The sequence below is a fragment of the Oreochromis aureus genome, linkage group 11, assembly GCF_013358895.1.
Source record: "Oreochromis aureus strain Israel breed Guangdong linkage group 11, ZZ_aureus, whole genome shotgun sequence".
Classification (NCBI taxonomy): Eukaryota; Metazoa; Chordata; class Actinopteri; order Cichliformes; family Cichlidae; genus Oreochromis; species Oreochromis aureus.
In genome coordinates, this window is record NC_052952.1 from 35,290,440 (window position 1) to 35,317,962 (window position 27,523).

General features: G+C 41.8%; 1 protein-coding gene across 1 annotated transcript in view; it reads left to right on the plus strand.

Annotated features, from left to right (window-relative positions):
• Nucleotides 1–2,162: 2,162 nt before the first annotated feature.
• The window catches only part of LOC116327123 (lamin-A), a 41,267-nt gene continuing 15,906 nt past the window's right edge, over nucleotides 2,163–27,523 (plus strand). Inside the window, exons 1-3 of the mRNA XM_031748616.2 lie at nucleotides 2,163–2,368; nucleotides 9,616–9,830; nucleotides 11,343–11,722. Of these exons, the coding sequence (XP_031604476.1) occupies nucleotides 11,388–11,722 (335 nt within the window). The 5' untranslated portion in view covers nucleotides 2,163–2,368; nucleotides 9,616–9,830; nucleotides 11,343–11,387. The remainder of the gene's footprint in view (nucleotides 2,369–9,615; nucleotides 9,831–11,342; nucleotides 11,723–27,523) is intronic.

Genomic DNA, 27,523 nt, shown 5'->3' on the forward strand with positions numbered 1-27,523 from the left:
CAGTCCAAAGACGTGCTTTTCAGGTTTGCTGATGATTCGAACGTGGATGTGCAGGTGTGTGTTTTGTCTGCGATGGACTGATGACCTTCCCAGGATGCAACCCACCTTTTGCCCCCCCACCTCAATTCTTGCTAATCTTATTAATAAAAGTGCTGTAAATTTTAGCACTAATACTTTTATTAAAGTAAATCAAAACTCTTCCATTCTACTTCCATTTAACCTAACAAGTACTTTTAAACTGGAAACTGTTGAATATTTTATTAATTAAAAAGAGATTTTTAGTGCTTTCTGGATCCAAATATATTATATATAATGAATTTATTTGTATTAATATAATTAATGTACTACCCCATAGGTACAGTACCAGAGAAGTCTACATCACAGTGTGCGTTATTTTCTCCAAGCTCACGATGCGTTCAAGTGACCCAGAGTCCTATTCCATCATTTATGAACATTACGGATGTAAACAAACCATTTACAGCTCGGTAACATAGGTCATGTAAAATTCATGCTCAGCCGTTACATAATGATAAGCAAATCCACCAAGACCTCTGTAGAATATCTTTCAGCAGCACACTTGAGTTGTTTTTAATTTGTATTTTTTTGTTTGTATATAGAACGAGTTTGGGATCGCAGGGAATTAAGCTGACTGCATCATTCAACTGGGCCATCTGTACAGCTTGATAATGGCAGTCGTGCTGCTATAGTTGCCTTGAGGAAGGGTTGTATGATGCTCCCTGGATGCCACTTTAATTAAATTATCAATTCATGGAAAGCCCGGCACAGGTCAGTGTATCAATCACTAGCAAAGTGGGGTCCATGGAGCTGGGGGGGTCCCTGAGGGCTCTCCGGGGGGGTCCCAAGTGAAATGAAAACCACAGTTATTTAATTCATTAAACGCCACTGACTGAAAAGTGTATTGCTAACTGCTGTAGTAACAGATGTATGAGGTGTGATGTGAAATAATTTTACCTGAGCATCAGCGTCAGCTTCAGTCCAAAACAAGCTTCAGTGGGATCCTGTGTGGAAAAAGAACCAGGGTCATTTCAGAGCAGCACAAGTTTTGAAACAAAAACAAAAAAAAGATTTTGAGGTATTAAACATTTGATTTGCCATCTAATATTTTAATTACTGCAGCTTTAAACTTACAGCAACTTAATCTTGGCTTTTTGGGTCTGAACAGGCTTAATATGATGCCTGACAGTAAAAATGTGAACCACACAAAAAGTAACATGTTCAGATACACAGCAGCAAAGTGATTACTTTAAAGTGTACATTTATTTGAAAACCAGAGGGTTAACTTGTTTTTTCACTGGCACCGCAACCATCTGGCCTCTTGCAGTAAATTGAGTTTACATCACTCTTATATCACTGCATAACTACAGTACAAGCACTTTCTATTTTGCTCGTGCCACTGTTGGAGATGAATTCAGAGATTAAGACAGCACTTAAACACAAACATAAAGCACAACATCCTGCAGACTCACATCATCCTGTCTAACCTGAACTCAGTGGCGCTATCATCAGCTGTTCAGCAGGAGGAGAAGAAAAAACCCATCCGTGCTCTGTGAGCGATGTTTGCATGGGCTATTCCAGGATCAAGAAACATGACTCAAGTAAAAGTCATGTCCTCATTTAAATACTAGTATACACATCATTTCAAAATGTACTTAAAGTACTATAATAAAACCATGTATATCACTTTGTTGTTGCAGCTTGACTGTTTTAATTACATACAACGCTCGGTAGCTTTGTCTATAATAACCTAGCATCATGTATTAGCAGAATCATAGTTTAAAATCATTAAAATACGTGGCAGGGAGCACACAGTGCAAGGAATTTATCCAAAATATATTGGATTAGAGGAGGAAAGTATCATAACATACAGAAACAAAGTAGCCATGCTCTCAACACTACTCTACTTTAGTTACCTTAGTGGGGGGCACCATGAGGGGGCTGTGCCACCCCTCATACTGGCCCTCTGGACACACCCCTGTTCCATAGTCACCCCTTACACACATTTGGTTTATTTTTTCCAAACATCACCTGCTCGACTGAAACCCTCACCAGCTAAAAATACTGTCACTACCGAAGCGTTAAACATGGTCGCCAGGTGGCGCCTGCAGGCTGCATTGTAATTAGCGGAGATTGGCAGCCTAATCAAGTGTGTGGATCTGCAGGTGGCTGCTGACTCGGGCTGGCTCGACTCGGAGCTCCGCGGCTCTCCGATTTGTTCAAAGGAAACGCGTCCCAGCGGATGATATCGTGATTAACTGGGACTGCCGACATTTGGAAAGGTCACCGGTGAGCGCAGAGACGGGAGACGCGTTTTAAAGCGCTGCAGAAGAAAAGGCAGAAGAAGGCGAAGGTAGGACGGAGAGCGGAGTGTGTTTCAGCTGGAAGATGAAATGCATTTATTCTTCTTCTTATAGTTTCTAACAGGGCGCAGGCAGAGAGTTGAATCAGTTCATGAACTCTTTGACCCACACTGACAGTTTCCATTCAGTGTGTCAGCCAGTGGATGGCGTGGATGTGCTGTGCTTGTGAATGACTTCAGTGGAAGGCTGTGCACTGTGGGGTTCTATTTATGTCATATGTACTGAGTGGTAGCAGGGGGCGCCAGAGAGGCACAGAGTGAGAGCATCCTCATAATTCGTGACGAAAGCATGCATGTACACCGAGTGAGCGCTTTGTTAGAAACCACATTAGAATGAGCCAATCACGCGGCAGCAGAGCGGTGCGCGACACCCAGCAGGCGCTTCGCCCAATGATGACATCATACTCCAGAAAATAGGAATAAATGTGAGGTTTGTGTCAGCTGTCCTGGTTTGAGTATTACTGAACCTGTTGATCACCCCGGATTTCCGGAAAATCTGCACTCATACTGATGCTCAGAAAACAGAAACCACACAGGTTTACCGGTAACCGAAGTCAATATTGATTGTTCAGTTTTGTTATTTGTCTCTCGACGTGAACCGGGGAAATCCCCCAAAATCCACGCTGTGAAATCAGTCAGAATCAGACTACTTTATTAATCACGGTGTGTGGGTGGAGGTGGAGGGATAAATTAAAATGTCAATATGATATAAAATATGAAGCTAGAAAAATGTAAACAATATATATATGAAAATACGTTTTAAAAGGGCCACATTCCAATAAGGTCCAATTAGTTAAAATAAATACTCTAAAGTTTAATGATACTACAGATAATGTACACAAGATGTGGCGAGTCTAAATAGTCCAGTTGTAGTAGAGGGTAGTTGTAACGTTTGATGGCTCCTGGCAGGAATCAGTTCCTGTGCCGTTCTCTGCATCAGGATGAACACAGAGGTACTTGAAAGCCTCCGCTGTCTGCGCATAGAAACGGGGCCAACAGAGCTGTAATTCTCCTAATGTCCACAAACAGCTGAAGAGGGTTCTGGTCGTACTATGTATTACAGTTACCTGCCACAGCCCCGTGCTCCTCATCACTCTTTCTGATACATAACACTGCTGCAGAGTTCAGGAGACTCCTGAAGATGTAGCTAAAGTCTGCAATGTAGAGGCTGAAGAGGAAGCGGAGAGAAGAAGACCCCAGTCAACTCCAAGTCAGGGTCGGCAGGCGAACTGGTCCAGGATGAGGCTCTGCAGGGTCTTCATGATGTGTGATATTGTGTTTGGGCTGATGCTGAAGAACTGGGCCGATTCATGTTTTTTAAAAAGACAGCTTGTCAGAGACAAATATCAACTCTATTTTAGAAGCAGCTCATTGCACAGTCTGTTTAGAGAGAGTTTAACTCAGGACATTTTGTTACAGCTATAATTTACAGATTTTTCCTGAATGACTCACACAGGCAGTTGCAAAGAGACTATTTTGAAAAGCAGACAGCTAAAAAGATACACTGTTTGTGAGAGAGAGAGAGAGAGAGAGAGAGAGAGTGAGCGGGCTTGTTTTTGTGGCTGTGCAGCACAGGGAGTGTGTTGCAGCTTTCTTGAGAATCATTCCTTCGTGAAATTAAATAGAAACTTGTTCTGTCATCTTTGTGAGAGCCAGTTTAAGTCTTAGACCGTGAGAGAGATTACATATTGTAAACGGACAGCTTTTTGTCCAGCTCTCGTTTTTCCACATCCATTCAAACATCTGTTTGAGGGTTAACGCTTCATTTTAGGGTTATATTTGAGGTTGGGATAAGGCTCTGGAAGCTAAATGAGATGGTGAAACCTTGAGTTGAGAGGCAGTCAAACAAGCCCAGCTGTATTTTTACATGAGTCCTTCCTTCTACAAACAGAGTGGAGCAGGCTGGACTGATGGTAGGAGAAACACTTGTAACAGAGAACAAATTCAGGATAAAATGCTGAAAACACTGTTCTGGAAACCCTTCTGGGCACATTTCATGATGAATATACCGAGGGACAAAAAGGCAGTGTATTTTGAAAACAGCTTTTTCATTTGTCTAACTGAATTTGAATCTGTTTTCAGTGAACATACAGTCACCTTTTCTGCTGGATCATGAACATGCACTTTTTTTTCACTGAAACCATGTTACAATGGGATCTTTCATGGCAGGAGGATGGAGGGGATTATGGCCCTTGTAGTTTACTGTACATGCAGGCTTGTGATTATTTAAGTGTGTCTGATTACGTTTACATCAGCTTGTACAACGTAGAACTTTATGTGTTCTACGTTGTTAAAAGTGTAGACCACATAAAATTAATGAAATGAAATGATGGTACAATTGTACTGTAAGAACAGTGAAGTATGGGACTAATTTTGTTGGTAGCAGGAGACACTGTTGTAAAGAAGTTGGTGGAAACACATGTGAATCCATAGCAAGATTTTCTGTTGTTGTTGTTCCCACGGTGACAGAAATGTCCATTGTAGACATCAAATCAAATCAAATCAAATCAAATCAAATCACCTTTATTGTCACGTCACATGTGCAGGTACACTGGTACAGTACATGCGAGTGAAATTCTTGTGTGCAAGCTTCACAAGCAACAGAGTTGTGCAAAATACAATAACGTGCAACAAGCAAAATATAAAAATGGTTAATCTAAAAAGTAATAAATATATGTACCATATATAAAGGTATATACATTACTGAATGTGTGTACTAAATATGTTTTTTCGTGTGTGTGTGTGTGTGTGTGTGTGAGTGTGTATATACATGTTTTACAAATGAAATAGAGTAAACAATAAAATAAGATATATAAAATATAAAATATACAGAGGTAGGTATGTGCAAAACAGTGGCATTAATGTACAGTATGGAGTGCATAATGTTGAAGTTCCAGTAGTGAGGGTGAGGTGTCTATGACGTGTTCAGCAGTCTGATGGCCTGGTGGAAAAAGCTGTCTCTCAGTCTGCTGGTACGGGACCGGATGCTGCAGAACCTCCTTCCTGATGGAAGTAGTCTGAAGAGTTTATGGCTGGGGTGACTGGAGTCCTTGATGATCCTCCCCGCTTTCCTCAGGCACCGCTTCCTGTAGATGTCTTGGAGGAGGAAGCTCACCTCCAATTATCCGTTCAGCACACCGCACTACTCTCTGGAGAGCTTTGCGGTTGTAAGCGGTGGTGTTGCCATACCAGGTGGTGATGCATCCAGTGAGGATGCTCTCAATGGCACAGCGATAGAAGGTCCTGAGGATGCGGGGCTCATGCCGAATCTTTTCAGTCTCCTGAGAAAGAAGAGGCGCTGCTGCGCCTTCTTCACTGTCTTGTTTATGTGTACTGACCACGTAAGATCCTCAGCCAGATGTACACCAAGGAAGCGGAAGCTGCTCACTCTCTCCACAGCGGCGCCGTTGATGGTGATGGGGTGTGTACTCCTCTGCACCTCCGGAAGTCCACTATCAGCTCCTTTGTCTTTGCGACGTTGAGGGTGAGATGGTTGTCTTGACACCAGTGGGTCAGGCGCTGACCTCCTCCCTGTAGGCTGTCTCATCACCGTTGGTGATAAGACCCACCACTGTAGTGTCGTCCGCAAACTTCACAATGATGTTGGAGTTGTTAGTGGCCGTGCAGTCGTAGGTGTAGAGTGAGTACAGGAGAGGGCTCAGTACACACCCCTGTGGAGCACCAGTGTTCAGTGTGATGGGGGATGAGGTGGTGCTGCCCAGTCTGACCACTTGGCGTCTGTCAGACAGGAAGTTAAGGATCCAGCTGCAGAGGGAGCTGCTCAGTCCTAGATCCTGCAGTTTCCTGTCCAGCTTCGAGGGAACGATGGTATTGAATGCTGAGCTGTAATCTACAAACAGCATTCTCACATACGTGTCTCTCTTCTCCAGGTGTGACAGGGCAGCATGGAGTGTCAGGGCTATGGCATCATCAGTGGACCTGTTGTGGCGGTATGCGAACTGTAGAGGGTCCAGTGAGTCGGGTAGTGCAGAGCAGATGAAGTCCCTCAGGTTGTTAAGTTTGCAGTAGTTGAGGATTATTCAGCCTCCAAGCGACTTGTGTGTCATCTACAGTTTCCCGAGTTTCCCCGGTGGAGTTTTACTTCCTCATGTTGCTGATTGAAATAATGAGTCAAGCTTTTGATCTTCCTGGTGGTTTCTGTTTAGAATACTCTCTCATCAGAGATGGCACATCGTGTTTCCCGTCTCGGCAATATTTTTTTCACATCTGCAGCACACTGTGAAAAATCACAAGGTGAATTTACATAAGACTGAAGGCTTTCAGATAATTTGCATGCTAAGCAAAACAGAGGCTCATACAGCAACAGCTGTTTGACATTACGCTGATGTTGCACTGTAGTTGTAAACAAAATGTCAAACTAACATTCAGCTTTGCCTTAAAATCTAGATAAATATTATTCTTTTTCCAGGCTCGTCTACACTGGATAGAAACATAAGGCACCAGTCTTCTATTAATGATTCAGGCAAAAGTGGGAAGATGAACAATGATCTCTTAAGCAGCAGAGATGATGTCAGACTGTATATAAAAGATGGACACCATGATGTCACCTGCTGGTTTGTGGAGTCCTGTTTTAAAGCACTGAGTGAGAATTTGTCTTAGTTTTCTTTTTAATGTGTCCAAATGTGGTCTGACCACATTTACAAACGAATGTAACGTTATCAGCCGAGTCAGCAAGGTCAGTTACCGAGGTGCATCGTAGACTGTGTGGGCGCATATAGTTGCCAATTAGTCCTAACATGCTAATAAATGCTAGAATTTTACGAGCACAGGCACCTTTTCAAGTATTTCAATCAAAATGCTGTAAAATGTAGCAAACATGCCCCTGAAAATGCAAACTTACAGCTTCAATAATATGTAACCAGGTTATGAAATACAAATTGCCACCAATTAAGCGTATATTCAAGGATATGTTTCTGGGTGAGGGATTTTTGGCTAAAAAAACAAACAATATAAAATGTGTGTGATTATTTTTCATTAACAATCCAAGACGTGCTGCGGAGGTAGTGCGATTAAAAACCCAGGAAGCATTAGGAAGCATACCAGATTTTCTTTGACTTAAATTCTTCTTCTTCATTGCTGCTCTTTTCTCCCAGTAGAGCAGTAAGTCAGTAGCTCAGGATGGGGAAATACAATGTCAGGATTGCACAATGGGACAGCACGCCTTGTGGGTTTCTTTCTGTCTTTTTTTTTTTTTTTTGTATGTGTGCCCGCATGGAATGCGGTGAGAGTAGAAAAGGAGAGCGCAAGTGAGTAAAGTCTGGGGGGGAAAGCTGACTGATAACACATTGTTCTGTACTTGTTTTGGCTGCTGTGTTGCATCCCGGTCTGTCATGCTAGCTCCTGTTTTTGGACTTGATGAATGCATCTGGGAATCAAACTGTGCACCAGTCAGCGGCTGAGGTGATGAAGGCTTAATGCTTTGGGTGTGCTTTACGTAAACATGATGGTTTGTCCAAAGTACATTTATAAAAGAAAAGTGTCACCTGTGTGTATCACATAGACTGTATATGTAAGATGGAGGCACTGTGTCATAACTAAAACAGATAAAATGCCCTAAATTACCAGAGATGGAGCTCAGACTTCAGGGTGGTCTGTGAGTACAATTAACTGCAAAGTGAGTCACATATTTTTTTTTCTTCATGCATTAAAAATCCTCCTAAAGGTCCTGATGGCACATTTACTTAATAAATTAACTCATAGCCCCATAAATAAGATCTTTAACGATCTCCGCTGTACCCGTTTTAAGGCTTGTTCACACACGGTATGTAAACAGGGGTTAATCTGATCCAGTGCTGGTACCTGTGCAAAGGAGCACATTACACAATTATTTTTGACTTGCTCATAGAAGCTGAAAAGAAGTTGATCAAATTGCTACATGTGAACTTTAACTTAGAAAACATTAGGTTTGTTTTCAAGTATCAACAAGCTGAGAATGTTGTAAGATTTTGAAATTGTAAGTGCCTTATCAGTCACCCATCTCCAGATTTGTTCTGTTATGGTGAAAAAATGCCAGTTAGGACCTTTTTCTGCTTTGGGGTGATTTGCTTTCATCATCTTGTTTCCATGTGATGGCATTTTATATGAGAAATGCTATTATTGTTTGTGCCCTTGAGAAAAGAGTCTTACTGAAAAGCTATCTGGGCTGTCAGCCATGCATTCCTATCTTTGTGTGACTTCCATGGAAACATGAGGGCTGAAAAACTTGAAATGTGGAGATGAAGAAGAACAGAAAGAGAAAGAAAAAGGGTTAAAGGAAAGAAGGGCTAAACATGTGAGCTGTTTGTAGCAGGGACGTGTGACTCAGACTCTGACTGCTCCTTTCCACTGGAAGGCCGTGCTGTAGCCGGGATACTCCCTTAGCTACTGGACCTGCCCCATGCCCAAAAGCAGAGGTGCTGTCTTGCCCCCGTCTAACCACATGCGCATACACAGACACACACATGAATGGACAAACGTTTATTTCCATGGTGAGAAGATGCATGCACCCACAGAGACACACAGAAAATATCAGAGCTTGATTGGACCTGTGGTACCATTAACTCCACCCCGCCGAAACAAATATAAGTCCAGATGAGCTCCGGATTGAGTGTCAGACTTTTAGCCTGTCAAGATGCCTTTTGGGAATTATTCTCTTATCATCTGGGGTTATAATATGAGAATTCCCTGGACTTTTTCCTCCTTTAATCCTTTGGATACCCTTGTTGAAAAGCTATTTTTCTGCCATGGGTAAAACGAGAACTGTGCACAAAGGTGATGAATCATATGCATGTACTCTGGATTTGTTTCATTGCCTGAGTTTATGGTGCGTTACAAGGTCACCTCTGCGTCCTTCTGCAGCAGGATTTCTTGATGGAACTGGAATTCTTCATTCATGTCTTTGGCCTTTCAGCTGGAAAGAATGTGTTCTTCAAATCAGCAGGGAGGAGCCGGGTGCAATCCGCACATTCACACACTTTCATCCACCTGGGAGCTGCTCGGTATCATCAGTGTCGCAGCGTTTTATTGACAGACCACTTGCACCAACTGCTGAGGTCAGGGTGTCTGCAAGGGCTCAGTCTGAGGGAAAAGAGAAAGGAAAAGATAGGGCCAGTGCAGAGCGAGATAAAGCTCAGCAGCTGCTTTCTGCATGCACACACACACAGTCTGTCCTAGCCTGACTCCTCCTTGCTACCCCACCCTCTTCTGTCTTGTGCTCCCGCCCCCATCTCACTCTCCAGCGGTAGGTACATGTGCAGTGAGCTTCGGCTACGAAAGCAGTCCAGGGCACGAGCCAAAGGAGTACACACCCACCAGCAGACAGCATTCTTCAACAGATCCGGGACTGCGATCATCCGAGGCACTGAAACCAGCAGATAAACTTCCAGAAAGATCCTGTGCTCGCACTTGTAGACCCTTCAGCAGGCTGCAGTCAGAAGGCTCTCACACAGCTAAGGTAAGCTTCAGAGAGTTTCCTCATGTTTGTCTCCTGTGAGGCTTTTTCTTTATGTCTCACTGACAGTGCTGCTGTCTGTGCTTCTAGTATACTTGTCATTTTGAGCTTGTTAAACTCGTTCAGTTAGCCGAAAGCTGTTTTCGTTTTCCTTTTCGTGAGGCATAACTTTGTCAAAGTTGTAGCTCGTTTCAATGGCTGAAGAGCTGAACATCAGACAGCACCTGTTAATGCTCAGGAGCTGCTTTTGGAACTGAAATGGATGCTTCATTTATTCAAAGTCAGTCCAGAGAGAGTAGTCGTAAGTGTGTGCTCCTGTGGGCGTGTGCATGCATCCCACCCACATGGGCGTGCATGTTCTCGTGTGCACTTTTGGTAATGGGCGGTGAGGGGATGGATGGCAGAGTTTGGTGTGTCCACCCACTCCAATCTGGAGAGCCCATTCCCGCCGTTTGGTGGGACAGGCTTGTTAGGCTATGAGTGGAGCAACTGCTGACAAGTAGAATAGTTTTTCAGTCTCACCTGTTTGGCCACAGCTACTGATAACAGTAACTGTAAATCTCGTTGAGAAGTCTTCTCGAAGCCTCATAATTCGATTGTAGAGCATCTCCCTTTGCACGTTTCGTTTTTAAAATTCTCTTATATATGTATTTATTTATGTGTGTGTGTGTGTGTGTGTGTGTGTGTGTGTGTGTGTGTGTGTGTGTGTACGGCTTGCTTCCATTCGTTTTTATTTGAATTCATTTTGTATACTTTTCCAATGAACTGTAAGCTCTGAAGCTTTTAAGGTTTCGATGTAACACTCCTCATATTAGGATGGATACTTGTCCATATCAGGGCATCCTGCAGCAATCGTTTATATTATGAGTCAACACTTTGGTATTATATTGAGCGCTGTTGCTAGTGGCTGTGGGCAAAATGATCACCTCTGAACATTCTGATCTCTAAACAAATAAAAGCATTTTTTACCAGAGTCTCCGTGGATGGCAGAGCAGCATGGTAATGCCTTTACTTGTTTTAGTGTCCCTGGTTACAACTGCATATTTTCAGTGTAATTATAAGTGTTTACAGTCTTGCAAAAGGTATGTGGGTTGGTCTTTGTGGGAAATGTGTTGAGCGAGCTGCGTAAAGTGGTTTAACGACATCTACAGTAGTTTAATGAAGCTGAAGCAGAGCGGACGTTAAGGTTGAGATTCTCACAGTGGGTTAGTTTGTTTTGAAAATATTGACATGAATGGAATCAGGAGCAGGAAACGAGTGAAAAGGTAGCTGTGGTAACTTAAGCATTATCTTTTTTAGCATATGCTTCCCCAAAAAATCAAAACTAATTAATAAAACAAATCTGAGCAGACGGAAGACTGGAGGCGGACAGATAAGAATCACTGTGGTGCGAGTTCCTTTGGTTTCACCTCTGTTAAAGTTTAACTTGTGATTCAGCCATTAAAGCAGTGCAGTGTGTTTCTGTGGAAGGCAACCTCGATACTCTTCTCATTAACTCTTCCTCCTCTCCCACAGCCAGTGACTCACCCCGTCTGCATCTCTTGCTGAGCCATTATTACCATGGAAACCCCGAGCCAAAAACGCACCAGCCGCAGCGCCGTCTCTCCGGCCCGCATCACCAGGCTGCAGGAGAAGGAAGAGCTGTGCAACCTCAACGACCGACTGGCCGTGTACATCGACAAGGTGCGCTCCTTGGAGTCGGAGAACGCCGGGCTGCGGTTGCGCATCAGTGAGTCCGAGTCCTCGGTCACTCGCGATCTGTCGGGCATCAAGACGGCCTATGAGACGGAGCTGGCGGATGCCCGCAAGACTCTCGACCAGGTGGCCAAGGAGCGAGCACGCCTGCAGCTGGAGCTCAGCAAGATCAAGGAGGAGCACAAAGAGCTCAAAGCCAGGTAAGAAGAGCAAATGGGCGGGGACTTTCTTCCTAATGGCCAGGAGGGGGCGACTGCTCTGGTTTCAAGAATTGGTCCAGTTGTATAGAAGTCTATGAGAAAACCACCTCACTTTTTTCCCTGTTGTTTATGCTCCCAGTCGCTGATTTTAAGACAGCATCATGCTCGTTGTGCGAATAAATGCCTACTTTGCATGCTCATATGTTAGTAACAGAGTCCGTGTTAGTCAGATCCAAGAAGGACAAAAAATAAATGCTGAAATGCAACCTTCAAAAACCAGCTGGTCGGGATAGCTACACCCATCTATCATACAGTTTCTATTGTACTGACATCCCATTGTGGATGTAAGCTACACTGTACCTGATTTCATGTGTAAATAAGTTAACATATCAGAAGCACACACTGATGATTTTGTGCATGTATCATTTCTCTTCAGGACAGATGAAAACAAACACTGATGCAGTTTTGCTTCAGAGTCAGGGGAACCACTGGGAATGATCCATAAATCTTTCAAGCAGCAGCACACTGATGATGTAACATTTATCTGCCGTTGTGTGGGATCTGTGTGGGGGAATTCCCTGACTTTTTGCCAAGTGATTCCACAGTAACTTTGATATGTTCTCGTATTCCTCCTTCTTCATGAGAATGACACTTTTCAGATTATAGGTCAGTAATTTTTACTTTGTGACGCTGTAAAAAAATGATGACTCAGATAGATTGTTATATGGGGAAGCGTTAAGGATATCCTGGCGTTGTTACTGCTGAGCGTCAGCCAGCGCAGGTTTGTCTTCTTTTAAAATTTGTCTTCAAACCATGTCGGTGTGTCTCTTAGCAGCTGGTTAAACTACAGTGAATGTGATGTGAACATGTGGATGCAGCTGCTGTGATTTTACCTTTTGTGCTGCAATACTTTGAATTCACACCCTGTGTTGCATGAACAGCTGAGCTGCAACACCCTGTCGTCTGTGGAATGTGCTGTGAAATGTGCAGCCAGACCCAACATCAGGGTTGTAAATGTCATTCCTGAGTTTGTCAGTTTTCAAGTGCAGTCATGTCACTTCAGTCCCCGTTGAAGGAAAGGACACACCCCCAGGCAAACAGGCTGAACACAGCCTGCTCTGCTGAGCTGGAATCACCGTCCCGGTGACAGAATGTCAACTCACAGCTTTACACACGACGAGATTACTTTGCACAGTTGCATAAAGACTTTAGAGTTTTGCCATTTGTGAGATGAGCTTCATACTGATGCATGAGATTGAACAACAAAGTAACTGAGCTAACAAAATGCAGCCTAATTCTGTTTTTTAATATTCTGTTGTGTGGTGGAAGTGAAGAACATGCATGTCTCTCATTCATCCTTTATTTGAAAATTTCAAAGCACAGGCGTTAAGGAATGATGGACAATGAACAAAACCACTGTGAGGCACATGGGAGGGAGTCTTTATTTCAAAACTTACACAACTCTGTACTAAAATCAACAGTTTTCTGTACATATTGGTATATTATTTAGCATTTTTCCATATTTACAATGATGCATTGAGCAGGGCATACTAATCAAGCTAGGCTACAGCATTCGTCACTACATCTAAACGAGGTTAGAAAGTGGAATGGAAACAGTTCCATTACAGTAGGTGGTTGACGCTGCACTCATTATTTGAAAACAACATTTAGAGGAAACCCTGTGTGTAGCTTGGCATGCAGGCTGGTGTTATTGGAGGAACGTTGGAGCCGAGGCCACATTATCAAGCAGCTCTAACAGCTTCAGCTAGCTGAGGAGCTATTAGGATTGTGAGCAGATTTTTTCCCCCTGTAGGTCTCCCCGGTGCCTTACTGAATGTCTGCGTGTCATCAGATGTTGGGGGAGTCTGTTGGTCCTTAGTTGTGATCCCATGTGAATGTCTGCAGATCAGACTCAGCCAGCAGTGCTTCCCAGGAATGTGTTGGCAGCAAAGTTCATGTGAGGTTAGAGAAAGAGAAAATGCAAAATATCGACTCTCTGCACTCTGATTCTTCACAGTCAGCACTTTGTTTCCTGATTGTTCCACACACCTTTAAAAATGTATTTTTTTAAATTATTTTTTCAGCAATAAAATAGCTACGTTTTCACACGCGTGTGTGTGGTTGTGTAGTATGACCACAAATTTAATGACTCCTTTGATCTGATTCCTTACTGATTGCTTCCTTTTCAAAGGCTTGACATTTTATTGCATCTGAAACAGTGTGACTGTATACACATCTCTGTGGGTGTGGCCTGAGCTGCTGGCTCACTACAAAGAGAAACGAGAACAAGGCTGAAAGTTTCCTCCACACCATGCATGACTGGTGTCCTTGAGTCCAGGAGAATATCTACATCAATGATTTTCTGGTGTGTGTCTCCCTTTTTTCCCTTATTTTTATTTGATATATGTTTGTAGAAATATATTATGTCTGCAAATGCAAGTTGTTTTTTTTTAATCCGGCTCCATAAAGTTTGGGAGCACGTCTGGTCTAGGCTGGGTCCTGTTAAAACGTTTCACGCAAGCCCCTTCTTAAGTTTTAAAAAAAAATCCTGCTAAAAGGAAAAATAAGCACACAAATCAATCCCTAACCTCCACAGCAGCGGTAATATAAGATCCATAACTCTGCGGGAAATGTGTCTTTAGTGTGGCTTGCCTTTCGTTGAGTGCTCCTAAGCTCATCAGTTTAATACATGTTGCATTCAGCAGTCTTTGCCTTGTCACTGTGCTTCTTGCCTGCAGGAGTAACCACGGCTCCCACAGCAGTTTTATTTTCCTAAGGAGGCAGATTCTTTTGATGCATGTGTGCTGGAAAAGAATCACTCAGTCCGGCTTGAGCTGCCTTTATCTGCTAGACTTTAAGTGGCGTGTTTGCTGTTTGGTTTCCATGGCGCCGTGGGAGCCTTGGCTCGGCCGTGTGACGGGGTTGTGACTCAGACCCTTTTTTCATGGCCTCTGGAATGGGCTGAGTGAACTCTCTGTGACGGGAAGTCGGCTTTATTAATACACACTGACGGGCTGCTGTGACGCTGCTGGGCTGAGCGTCAGGCGGCGACAGCAGCAGCAGCAGAACGAACGCGCGGCTGTTCAGTCTCACAATATGTTGACTTTTCACTGGTGTCCTTGCTTGTTGCTCCCCAAACGTGACACAGCAACAGGTGGAGCCTTCAGTGCAGTTTGGCTGGCAGGACACGCCTGTTCAGCCCAAAGGCAGACACACACACGCCTTTGTATGCAGAACGACCACAGGGGACACATGCTTTCATCCCCTGAGGCGAAGCGCCAAGGGGTCAGAACGACAACCTCTCTCCTATATAATTTAAAATTGTGGCAAAAAGCAGGTGTGAGGGGAATATGGTCTTTAAAACAGAGGTCTAAACTTAAAGCCTAGAGCCGCTTGAAATGGCCCAGCATTTAAAACCAGGCAAAGCTACACTAAAGAGGAGACACGTTATTGTCAAGGTCTTTTTCATTGAATACCTAAAGCACTGCGCCTGTGTTGTCTCGCGTAGAGTATACAGTCTAGCTGATTGTATGAGGGTCATTTTTAACCCTTAACCAGACTGATAAATGAATTATTGGTCATCATATTACGCTTTATTTTAGCTTTGTGCTGCTATGCAAACTACACTAATCTAAGCATTTATATAATAAGCTCTTTATTTATAGACAACCTCTCAAAATCCACATTACAAAGTGTTTCACAGGGGCAACAAAATACATTCATCAATCCTGAGGTTAGATATGCATGACTGTCCCCTTGAAGTTCTTACTCTGATTATCCATTAAAAGATTGCTTCAGAATGCCCTTCAAGTGGAAACTGACAAGACAAACACTCGAATTGTATTTTAATACAACACAAGGCTCCGAGTTAAGTTGATATCTTTCAGAGTCTGAAATTCATGCTAAGTGTCAGGTCTTTGGGCTGCTGCAGGAAAACACAAAGAGGGAATTTTGTACTGTGGATTTAAACTTAAGTGAATGAAACCTCATATAAAGCTCATTTTTACTAATGGGCAGTGAGTAATGATTACTCGCCACAGCATGAAGGGCTCTTCTCCTGTATTGCTGTAAGAGCAGGAGATGTTATTACAGCAAACAAAACTGCTTTTCATTGTTTATATGGAAGCAACTTTAAATACTGCCAACTGTAATGATGTAAGGTTTATATTCACCCATCGGCCACGACATTGAAGATATACCTGACTAATATTGTCCCAACATAATAGCATTAACACAGGATCTCTGGGAGTGTCCTTTGGTTTTAGTGTGGAGTGAAATGGAAATGAAAAGTAAATCCAAGTGTGGAGGAAAAAAAAACAAAAACTAGTCTTTAGAAAAAAATAATAAATAAATGCACTCTGCATGCACAGGCTTTATTGTTGTGATTGTAGCTGTAGTATTATGTCAGCATAACCAGCAGCCACTTTTAACAGACGTTTTAAAACACTCGACTGTGAGCTGCTCAGACACCAGCGCAGCATTTGAAAGTAAATAGCTAAGTCCTCTTTCGGGATCAGACACAAAGCAGGGATTTTCCATGGATGAGTTTGCCCCACCTGTCTGAACGATGTGTGTGAAGGTGTGGCAGACACTGATGAAGCGCTCAGACTTCTTTTTTCTTCTTCAGACTGTTGAAACAATACAAAAATCGATGAAATATGCTGTAGTAGATGTGGCTGAGCACATCCAGGAGCAGCTGCAGACTGAAAGTCGGTACAATACAAAGATGCAGCAGATGCACTAACACTGCATTCATGAACTGATGTGCAACGCTGAGCACAACTATGACATGAACGGCTATCAGACTGCACTGCAGGAAATGCACTTATCACATCACACATCCCATTTCCTCAACCGGGAATACTTTCTTTTACAATTTGCCTACTGTATTATGAACTATGACTTGTGCGTGTTTCAGACATTTGTTATGTTTATGGTCAGTTTTAGGCGTTTGTTTATTTTCTGATAAACTAAATTTCCTTGTTACGCTCCATTTAGATACAAAGCTGTATTTACTGCAATCCGGCGCTGTTGTTTTCCCCTGTGCAACAGGTCACATAGCTGCACAGTAGATGCCATCACCCAACAACAATGTGATAAACAGAAGCTTTTTAATATCTGACCAAACTCTCTCCTGTGAGGAGAAAACAAGAAGTGAAAGGGGGAGCCTGCTCAAGTATCGGACGTCATAAGAAGCCGTCTAATATTAGTCATAGCTTGAGTTCGCATGAGTAAAGTTTCTATATTTATCTCGGGGTAAATTCTAAACCTGTCGCTAAGGTAACGTGTTATACATCCGCTCTATTAATGGGTGATGTGTAACAGGAGGATTCATTCAAGCTGCTCCTGTCAGCTTTGTTGAGATAAAATGTTTGCTGGAAAAGTTCCTCCCTAAAATGGAAAAGAGCAAGCAGTTCCAGATCATTCAGCCTTTCAGTGCCTTTACTTTCTTTAGTTGTCTGCTTGAAACACCATCATTAAACTATTGGTTTGCTGAGTGAGCAGGAGCCTGTCAGGAGGCTCATGAGGTGGAAGATGTTTTTTTTTTTTTTTAATTTGATTGTAAGAATTAAAATTCAAATGTGGAGAATAAATTGAATTTATTTTGATTTTATAGTCAAACCTAATGAAAAATCATCATTAAATCATATTTTTCATTAACAAGTAGAGAATGAAGCCAGTTAGTGATGTGAGCACCACAGCAGTTTTCCTTTCTCAACATTTTTGAAAAATAAGAAAAATGACAAATCCTTTTAAAAATACAGAAAGTTCTCTTTTATTTCTTTTATCTTTATTATCTTTAAATCATTTAAATATTAAAAATGTGGTTGTTGCAGCAGATTTTTGTCTCTATATATATTTTCTCAATGATCCTTGCAATCTCTAAAATGTTCAGCTAAGAAAAATGTGGGGAAAAAATTATCCAAGCTTTGAAAATGCATAATGTACTATAAAAAACCCCAAAACAAAAAGCATCAAATGCTTTAATAATTTCTGTTTGCAGTAATTTATAACTGGGCTTTTACCAGAAGACATAAAGGATAAAATTGAAAACATATTATAATAAGACCCAGAATTCCCCCTCACAGTCTCTTAAAGACTGATTATGGAAACTAGTTAATAATTAATGACATTAATGTGCTGTTATTAGGTTAGAGCAGGATTTAAAAAAAAAAAAAAGGGTTTGATGCTCATATGTCACTATTTAAATTTCGGGAAAAACCCATTTTGGAGTACTCGAGTCTGAGCACAAAGACAGAAGCACGAGGTCTGACCTCTTCATTCATAATTGAGTGCATCACCATTACACCATCCCAGCTGCCATTAGAAATCACCTCCATCATGAGCTTCAGTAATCACTGCATCAGTGGACCTTTTGTTACAGCAGACATTTTAACTCCTCATATAAAAGCATCTAAATGCATTTATTTCTCAAATCCATCTCTCCAGAAACCTTTTTTTTTTAAACTGAAGGTTTTCTGCTGTATTAAGGCCGGAAGCGGGCAGCAGACCACCATCCAGCACCCGCAGCAGATTTACTGCTCGACATCTTTTCTCATGCCGTTTGATCACATCCTCCTCTGTTCTTCTGGCTGCCTCGAGGGGGAAGCCCTGCGTTCCCTCGTGATGATCTCAGCTTGTATTACGTGACAGCGGACAATCGTCTGTCACACTGAGTCATGCCGGGGCAGATAAGAGCTCGGAGAGGAGTCCAGGATTTTGGGCGTCTTCCAGCAGGGATGTAAATTGGATCATGCAGCTCTTTGTGTCGCTGTGTCACAGCTCTGAAGACGCCCCAAAAAATGTCTTATCATCTGCATGGCCCGAGAGTCATAACTCATTTATACCTGAACTATCCTAAAGAGATGTAGTCATTTGGGAGCATTTACATTTAAGCTGACTTCAAACAGCAGGAGTAGCTTTTGATTAATTTGACTTGCTATTGATTAAGAGAAAGAGATTTATTTATTTATTTTTAGTGTGATTAATCAAGAATATTTTAAATCATGGTTAACCCTGTTTGTTTTACTTGTTATATTTAGGCATAAACGTTAAAAGTCTGTATTCAGCTGTGTCATATTTACACGCTCAGGGAAAAGTCAATCATAAACAGCAAGAGAAACATCAGCCCTGTAAATAATCACTTTTCCTTATTGATTAATCTAAAGTTGTTTTTTCATAAATTGGGAAAAAAATTGGGATCCTGTGTTTCTGTCATATGGATGTCGACTGTTAGACTGGTGTATAGACATACTGGCCAAAGTGTCAAATAATGAGCTCAGTGTATGTGTGAGTAACGCTGAGCCAGAAATAATCTAAACGCTCTGTTTCAGCAGAGATGGGATATCTCTGATGTGGTCATATTAGGCACAGAGCACATTAGCTTCACTCTTACGTTTCAGATCTTCTATTTGTGAGGGGCAGCCAATCAGATGAAGGTTGGTATAAAGGAAGCATGCCCTTAAAAGGGGAAGAGAGCTGAAAGGGCTTGGCTCAGGACCTGCACCAAGGATTATGATAAACACGATTAGTTTGAACTGATGGTCCAAAGCAGAAGAGTAAAAACGCATCGCTGAAAATGAGCATAATAAGTCACCTTTAGAGGGTTAAAGAGCCCAGAGTGGAGTTTGTAGGTGTGGTTGTTTACAGCCACAGTTCCTGTTTTGCTTTTTTTTGACTCACTTTGATTTGGTTGAGGCAATAAAAACTGAATGGTTTCGTTTGCGGAAAGATCTTGGTTTGGTTTCAAATATGGCCCGTTACAACATTACCCTTTGTCCTGCATTTAAACGTGATGCTGACGGGGGTATTTATGAGCATCCCACTACTGCCAAGTCCAGTGTGTTGTGGGCTGAAGTGAAGGGACAGCTACGCAGTGCCAGCGACTTTGACAAAACCGTATTTTATGCTTTAGCAGTGAAATCATTAGTCTCCCAAATCTCAGATATGCAGCTTCATAATTTTTCATTTGAGAAGTAGGAAAATCCCATTGAGGACACATAAATGTGTAATCACATAAATCAGAAAAGTGACAAACTTTTTGCAAATTTGCATTTTTTTCTGTTGCAGATATTCTGCAGATGAAGCTTGTGAGAGTACAGCCAGTGGGTGCTGGTGGTGTTTTGTTCTCTCGGGCCCTCACAGAATACTTTGTGATGGAAAACAGATGCAGTAGGCCTGTAAATGTGCTGAACGGTGCTCCACACAGCTCTCTGCTGGCTTTATTGGTGTGTGAGTAATGAGAGACTTGGCCTTGGACTTCGGTGGACTTGGTACCAAACTGAGATTTTGGCAGGCTGTCGTACTCTGTGTTTTAGTGGAGTTTATAGAAGTTTCCACAGAGCCTGCAGAGGCAGCCAAACCCTCGATGAGTCACTCGCACATGGACAGGCTAAATCGCTTTAAGATGGTGGGACACCAAAGAGTCTCTCGCTCTCTCTGTGTGTCTTTGTGTCTCTAGCTCGCTTTTTCTCACTGTCCAAAGACTTTCCCGTTGGGAAGTAGACTCAGTGGCCGCTCTTCATCCTAAAACATTCCATTCCCACCTGGTTAGTTATGTAACAATGCTTCAGCTTCCAGACCTGTAAAAGCTCATTTTCTCTGACATAAATTGGAGCAGTTGTGCTGTATAATCTAAGCAGGGCAGAGTTTGTGAGGGATCTCGTTCAACTATCAGGCTCATATGTTCTGCATTAACTGCTGCATTTGTTTATTAGGACGCAGGACTGACTGGAAGCCAAGCTTTGCCATCTTGATTTTGTTTATCTTAGCTTGCAGTGCTCTTATTATTCAAGAAGCTGATCAGTTTTATTTAAAAGTGTCATTAATTGTGTTCTATATGTGTGAACTGCTTTTGCATTGTTGCTTGTGACAGAAGTTGCCGTTAAATTTTTTTACAAACATGATTCTGGCAAACTGGGAAATAGTTTGCATGTTTTTGGTTTGTTTTTTTAACTTGTGGCAGATGGGTGTGGCTTGCTAGCATCAGACTTTACACAATCACTGAAAGCAAAGTTGTTTTTTTTAGAGTTTTAGAGCTCACCTGGCACTACTTGAGTCTTCCTGAAACAAACCCGCCTTTTCTTCCTTTTCTGTCACTTTGATCTGTTGCACACTCACAGCGAGCACTCCTGTGTTTCCTGTCCGACGGTACCAGCCTCTTACTGTTTTGCGTGAGAGCACCCAGTCGCTAGACTCGTCCCACAACCTCAACTTGGTTTTACTCCAAGAATAAATTCTTTCTTTTTTACCCACTTAAACGCTAGCACAAGCTACAGAACCCTGACTCATTAACTTCACATGGGTTTTATTTAGCTCAAAGCTAACGATAGCTGTCGTCTCAGGTTTCTGGAGTTTTCGCTGTAAGTCAGTGCAGCTGGAAAAGCAACTCGAAACAGTCTGCTATTACAACTTGATGCCTACATGAGGCTGAAAGAAGAACTGAGACTTTTCTTTTTCTTTAAAATGGGACACAGCAGGATGATAACTGTCACACAGTTCAGGCTGGATGTAATAAAGCGTTTTTGATCGACTTGTTGGAAGAAGCACCAGGATGGTCTTGTTTAGTCAAAGCACTTTAACCTGTTGTCAGCACTTAAATTAATGTCTGCAAGCTAATCAAGGTTGCACCTAAAAGAGGACTGCAGTTATTTTTTTTTTTTTTACTTGGAATTCATACGTCTAACAGGTCTGATTAACAGGAAGCGCTGAATAGTAAAGAACATGAACGCTTCTTCGTAATCTTATCTTAAGATCTCTTTAGCTCTTTGTTTAATGATGGCTGCAAAAACCCCTGAAAACAAGGGACAGAAGTGGCAGACGTGTACCAGCGTTGCTCTTTATCCTGTCAGTTATTCCGATTCAGCACCAGTGAAGAGTTAGCGTAAAAGCTAACACAAAGAGCAGTGACCAGCATCTGACTCACCCACTGATGAGTCATGTACTAATCGTGCAAAGGGGAACAAGAGGTGTTTCATGTGCCCTTCGGTGTCTGCGGTCTCACACACAGACTTTCTAACAGGCTCTATCGTCGGGCGGGACTCCGTTCTCTTTCTTCATTTGTTGACTGACGCTGTGTTTGAGCTTTAACGAATGCAAATTTCTGTGGGCACGAATCAGACAAAGAGTGCGTGGAACTCATTTCCGCAGGCAAATTTTGCTTTGGTGACAGCTCAAACAAAACAGAGTTTGATACGAGAGAACGTCTCTTGGCTCTCTGAAGCCGATTAGCCATGGTCACCATTTGCTTTGCTGTGAAAAAGCAAACACTAAAAACGCTGTTTCCATCTGCCACATGTGGATGCGAACGGGCGGTCTCTGGCAAAGGCCGCATTGTTGACTGTTTCTGCTGATTTATCCCACACGCACACATACAATCCCTGTCATTGTGTTCTTCATCCCAGAAGAGACACAGGAAACAGTCAAGTACCAGCCTGTTTCACCAAAAAATGCAGCAAAAGAAAGTTTCACAACAAGCTGCAGAGCTGACTCGCACCATCAGGCTGAAGTCTGCAGAGTTTTTCTTTGTTGTTTTACAGGCCACACTCGAGGTTCTCTTCGACAACCTTCGCACCTGATTTAATCTCGGAGCCTGCAGGGAAACTCCTCTGCTACACGTGTAAACGTGTCAGAACACCGTCTGGTTCCTCACACACGGCACACACGCAGCCGAACCAGTTCAAAGTTGCGTTTACGTGTTCACAATTAGTGCGTGATTTAAAAGCGTATAATAACCCAGGCCTCCAGCCCTAACTTTTTAGACTGGGTGCACTGGTGCATTTCTCATTTAGGTGTAGCAGCACATAGTTTTAGTGCTCACAGCCAGCCATTCCCAAAGTGGCAGATGAGTGACAGTAAATGATGGGTGCTGTGTTAGCATTGTTGCCATTTTTACCATATCTGAGGTGATGTGATTGTTGTTCAGCTCTTTTCGGTTACCTCAGCAGTTCGTGTCATGTCTGGCTGGGCATTTCAGGAGCACGCGTAACAGCCACCACAGCATTTCTGTTGATCGGTATTTTCATTTGAATGAGCAACATATTTAAGGTTGTGATTTCTTTTAAGGACGAGTACAGGATGTGGTTTCACACACACTGCTTCATTCAGGAAGGTCGCCATCATGAGAGTCAGTGAGAGATGTAAGGCAAAAGAATGAAATTGTTTAGCTGCTACTTTGATGGATTATTTGTAATAATAGATTCCAGCTTCTTAAATGTGTGTGGATTCACTGTAATTATCGTTTATACACTTTAAGTTATTGTGCACAAGACTAGAAATGAAGAAAACTCTTTGATGTCTGCCAAATGCAGAAATCGGGCTTTATTTTGATTTTTACCTGTGTGTTGTTTTGTGCTGTATATGAGAAACTGTTTTCTCAGTGATGCAGGAAACCTCAAATGATTTAACTTTGGCCAGGATTCAACTGGTTGTCATGATGAGTAAGTCGCCTTTGGAGAATAATTTGTGCATAGTAAGTTTTTTCTGAACAAAACAATTTATTTATTTTTATTTGTTGCTATTTTAACATTTGACTTCTGAAAATAAGTTGTAACCAAAAGCACATTTGGATACAGGCGCTATAATAAAACGTGTTTTTATTTTAAAGGCCATTAGCAGAGGATCATGCTGTACTCTGGCATGTTTTCCTGGTGCCTCATTATTCACCAGCCTTCCTCTTAGTCACCTTTTCCCCACAGTGCTCTCCACATAAAGTGGCTTTGTGAATTGCTAAACTAAACGTGGTGAAGCTGGAAAAAGGAAACACTGGGCTATAAAAGGAAAAGGGAACATTTTAGACGGCCTATAGGGAATGTGGAAGAACCCCCTCCTCCTGCCCCCCAATTTCTCCTCTGTGTTTGAGCAGTGAGTCATCAGGAAACCCCACCCACACAGACCTTGCATGCTTTTCAGAAGGGGGTGTGTCCGTGTGTTTATATAGTAGCATACCATATAGTTCGGTGGACACTTGCACAATTTGGCGGTTTAAACAGGGGTTTTCAGTGGGTTTCCTCCTGCAGCCACCGATGTGCACGTGTGCAAAGCGCTGAAGCCCCTACTCCTGCAGGGGAGCTGCTCCTGTAAACACTGCAGTCGTAGTGAGCAGCTCCCAGCTGTCGGTGTGTGCGTGCTGCTGTCTAAAGCCCCTGCAGCTACTTTACATAGAGAGCAATATGTTGGCCAGGTTTCCTGCGAGGAACTTGGAGGGCTTATGGATTTTTTTTTTTTTTTTTCTTCAGCACAAATTCTAGAAAAATAAAATAATCTTGTGTTTAGAGTTTAGTAACAGTTTGATTTTGTGTGCTACCAGCAGATGAAAACCAGGCTTTCTGGAAATGGATGTTATGGATTTTTTTTTTTTTTTGTTAAACTCCACATTAAATTTTTCCAATACTACAGAAACCACAAATTCAGAACTGTCAGTATGGATGGACGAATGGGTTGCATGAGGAGGCCCCTAACCTTTTCATCTGATTGTGCGCAGCCAGGAAAATGATCCAGGCTGCCAGATCACTGCAAAGAAGGGAAAACAAAGGCGGCTTAGTTCATGGAGAGATCAGACGATGAATTTGTACAGTCTCAAATATTTTGTCTCTTAAAGCAGCACATTCTGCACACATGGGTAACTTGAAATGATAGACTTTTGTTTACTACACTGTAAATAAAAGATGGAATCAAAGGTGTTAGGTTTGTTAGCTGGTGCTCACCCACTGGTTTGTGGATTTCCATTAGCATTTTGGGTGCTGCATTAGGCAAGAGCAGAAATGTGAATTCAATACTGGAATTTCACTCTGGATAGACTGCTAATGGCAGTAACTGCTGAAGGAGCCAAATTATAAACCAAAAAGATGTTTTAGAAATGCTTAAAAAGGCAAATGAGACATGAAGCCTAGCAGACACCTAACTCTCACAACCACAATAATGCCTGACTAACCCCAGCTGGGTTATAATTTGTTAGTTAAAAAAAAAAAACAAAAAAAAAATCTCCAGAGCAGCCTCAAGTGGCTGTTGGGGGTACTGCAGGTTCTGCTTTTGCTTTAGTTTCTGGTCCCTGAGCTTTCTGCCTTCTTTTAGTATTTGCAAGCAGCACATAGAAACACTGCTTGTGCTAAATCTTGCGCACTGCACTAGAAAAACCAAATTCTTTCCATATTTAAATGTGTTTCTGCTATAAAATGTCTAAATTTAGTTTCCAGATTTATAGGCCTCATAAAGGTCTTTGTATAGCCTCTTTTCTGGCTCTGGTCACAGTCATTTTTCCTTCATATCTTGTAGGAATAGAAGGTTAGACTTTCCTTCGGGGCTGCACGCATTAAAGCACCACACTCAACGTCCCGAGATGTGTTGAAAATCTGCACAGAAAACTCTCCACCTTTTTATTCCACTGCGTCCACAGCATGCTGGAAATGTGCACGCTAGCAGGCCTGATGACAAGGCCTTGGTTGCCGGGGTAACGGCATAGCAAAACAGGGGAGGAGGGAGAGAGACGGCAGGCTTTTTTCTCTCTTTCACTCCGCGAGGCGGAGTTCGTTTCTTGTTACTGGGGTGGACAAAGATAGCTGTGAGTCATCCTCGAGGCTCGGAGCAGAGCCAACACATTCCTGCTCCTCCTTCTCCTCCTCAGATTTCTTGTCTCCATTATTCACCCTCTTTCTCTTTTTCTTGTTGTTTCAGTCTTTTTCGTATTTCCATTTCACACCACCATCTCCTACTCTCCCCCATCTCACACCGTCTCCATCCAAAAGCTCCCATTTTGTCTCTGTGCCTCAGCATGTGTCAGTTTTAAATCATGTGTAATGAAATTCCTCCGAAGAGCTGAAATGTAAACGATGTAATTTTTACGATTTTATTTTTTCCCCTCCTTTTTTTTTAGGCTGTAGTTATTAGTGTGTGGAATAAAATAAAAGAAGTGTTTAACTGTCTAGAGACAAGAAGAAAGCTTGACAAAATTCATTTTATGATCTAATTTGTTTTTTCTATGCAGAATATAAAACTTTTAATTTTAATTAAATCTGCATCTGTTAGATCAGTACCACATTGCTTATTCCCCTGCTGATGATGTTGTAAATATTAATTATAAGTTTCCTAAAAATAACTGCTGAGTTTCTCCACATGTGTCCTGAGCACAATTTGTGAGGCTTCAGAGGTTGAATATTTATTTGTTTGCTGTCTAATTTATATATGAACCGGTAATTCTGAGCAAACGGCTGCATGAAGAGAACGTGTACTGTCGAGACCGGCATGCATGTTTCACATTAGCACACACTGAGGTTGTATATACAGACATTCGGTCCACAGATGCACTTACTCTGTCATTTTTGCAATTTTTGCATTGCAGAACACTTAAATTCCAAAAAGTGAGCTTTTCCAATGCTCTTCCATTATCCACAGGGACCACTGGCTGTTTTAAGCAGTCATCCAGGAACAGCATCCTGGAGATGTCCCAGTGAGAGAAGTGCATCATTGAGATGCGTTTTGTAATGCGGTAATCTTCTAATTCCAGTTTGTGATTTTGATTTTGTGAGTACATCAGGGGGAAAAATTGCTCTTGCAATATTTTCATTTATTTTTGTGTGTCAGAGCTTCTCAGTTTAAAAAATTGCTTATAGTCAAGGTGCCAATCGTACCTCCCAGGAGCAGAGTTATTGGAGTGTATTTAATTTGCAATTTTTATTTTCACTTCAATTTCTTTTTACTTAATTTCCCAGATGGGTTTTCTCCTTTTAGTTCAGTTTTTATCTTTTAAAATATTGTACTTTTCATTCATGTCAGTGGAAGTTTTGGCATTTTTGAAAATGTTAAATGGAATTATAATTTTTGTTTTTTTGTTTTTTTTCTGCAGATGCAAAATGTTCAGAATTGATGTTATAATGCGCACACACACCATTATTTATAAGCAGGGATGAATCCATGAGAACCTGCTTATACAGGTTACTTTAAAAAATTTAGCAAAACTAACAAAGACTAAAACTAAACAAATTAACTTATGTAGTTCATAAAATCATTCTACTTATTTTATTTATTTATTTTTTTTATTTATATATTTTATGTTTCACTTAACTACATCTAATTGTAATACGTAGGTTAGAGTTTGACTACAATAACTGTAGCCAGGATGAATCGGTCGTGCCATTTAATCCTGCGTCCTAATGTTCCTGACTTATAGTAAAATAATTACTTAATTACTTAATTTAGTTCCTTTTTCCTTTGTAGTTCACATGATAGGAAGTGAAGTTAGAGTGCAAACGGCTGAAACAATCTTTACCTCACATGCGTGCCTTTTTTGCCTATTTAAAGCTGGAACTCAAAGTTTTTACGTTCAGAGAAATGTGAGTAAATTAGTAGTAGTTGCAGTTTTTGCAGACAAATGTGCACCTTTGCACCTCCCTGTTCAAAGCCATTGACAATACTCATTTAATAAAACCATTATTGAATGCGATTCCCATTGTGAGTTTTTGGTTTAGTCCCTCAAAGCGTTGCACAGTACAGAAGCTGCTATAAAGTAATTAAATAAGTGGGTTTCCCAAGCCATTAGGGATTCTCATGAGTGGCTGTATGTTTTTTCACTCCACCACTTTGCTTCACACTGAAGTATCTCAGCAGCAATCGGATTACTGTGAAATTTCTGTACAGAAATGCTTCAGAGTGCTACCAGCAGAAATTTTCATTCAGCCTGTGAAGGGTATCTTTCGATTATCTAGTCGATGGGATTAAATTCAGCCTGCAGACTTTGATCTCCAGCCTGTATATAAAAGATGGTGACACAGTGAAATCAGCCATTGGTCACGTTTTGAAGGTTAAGCA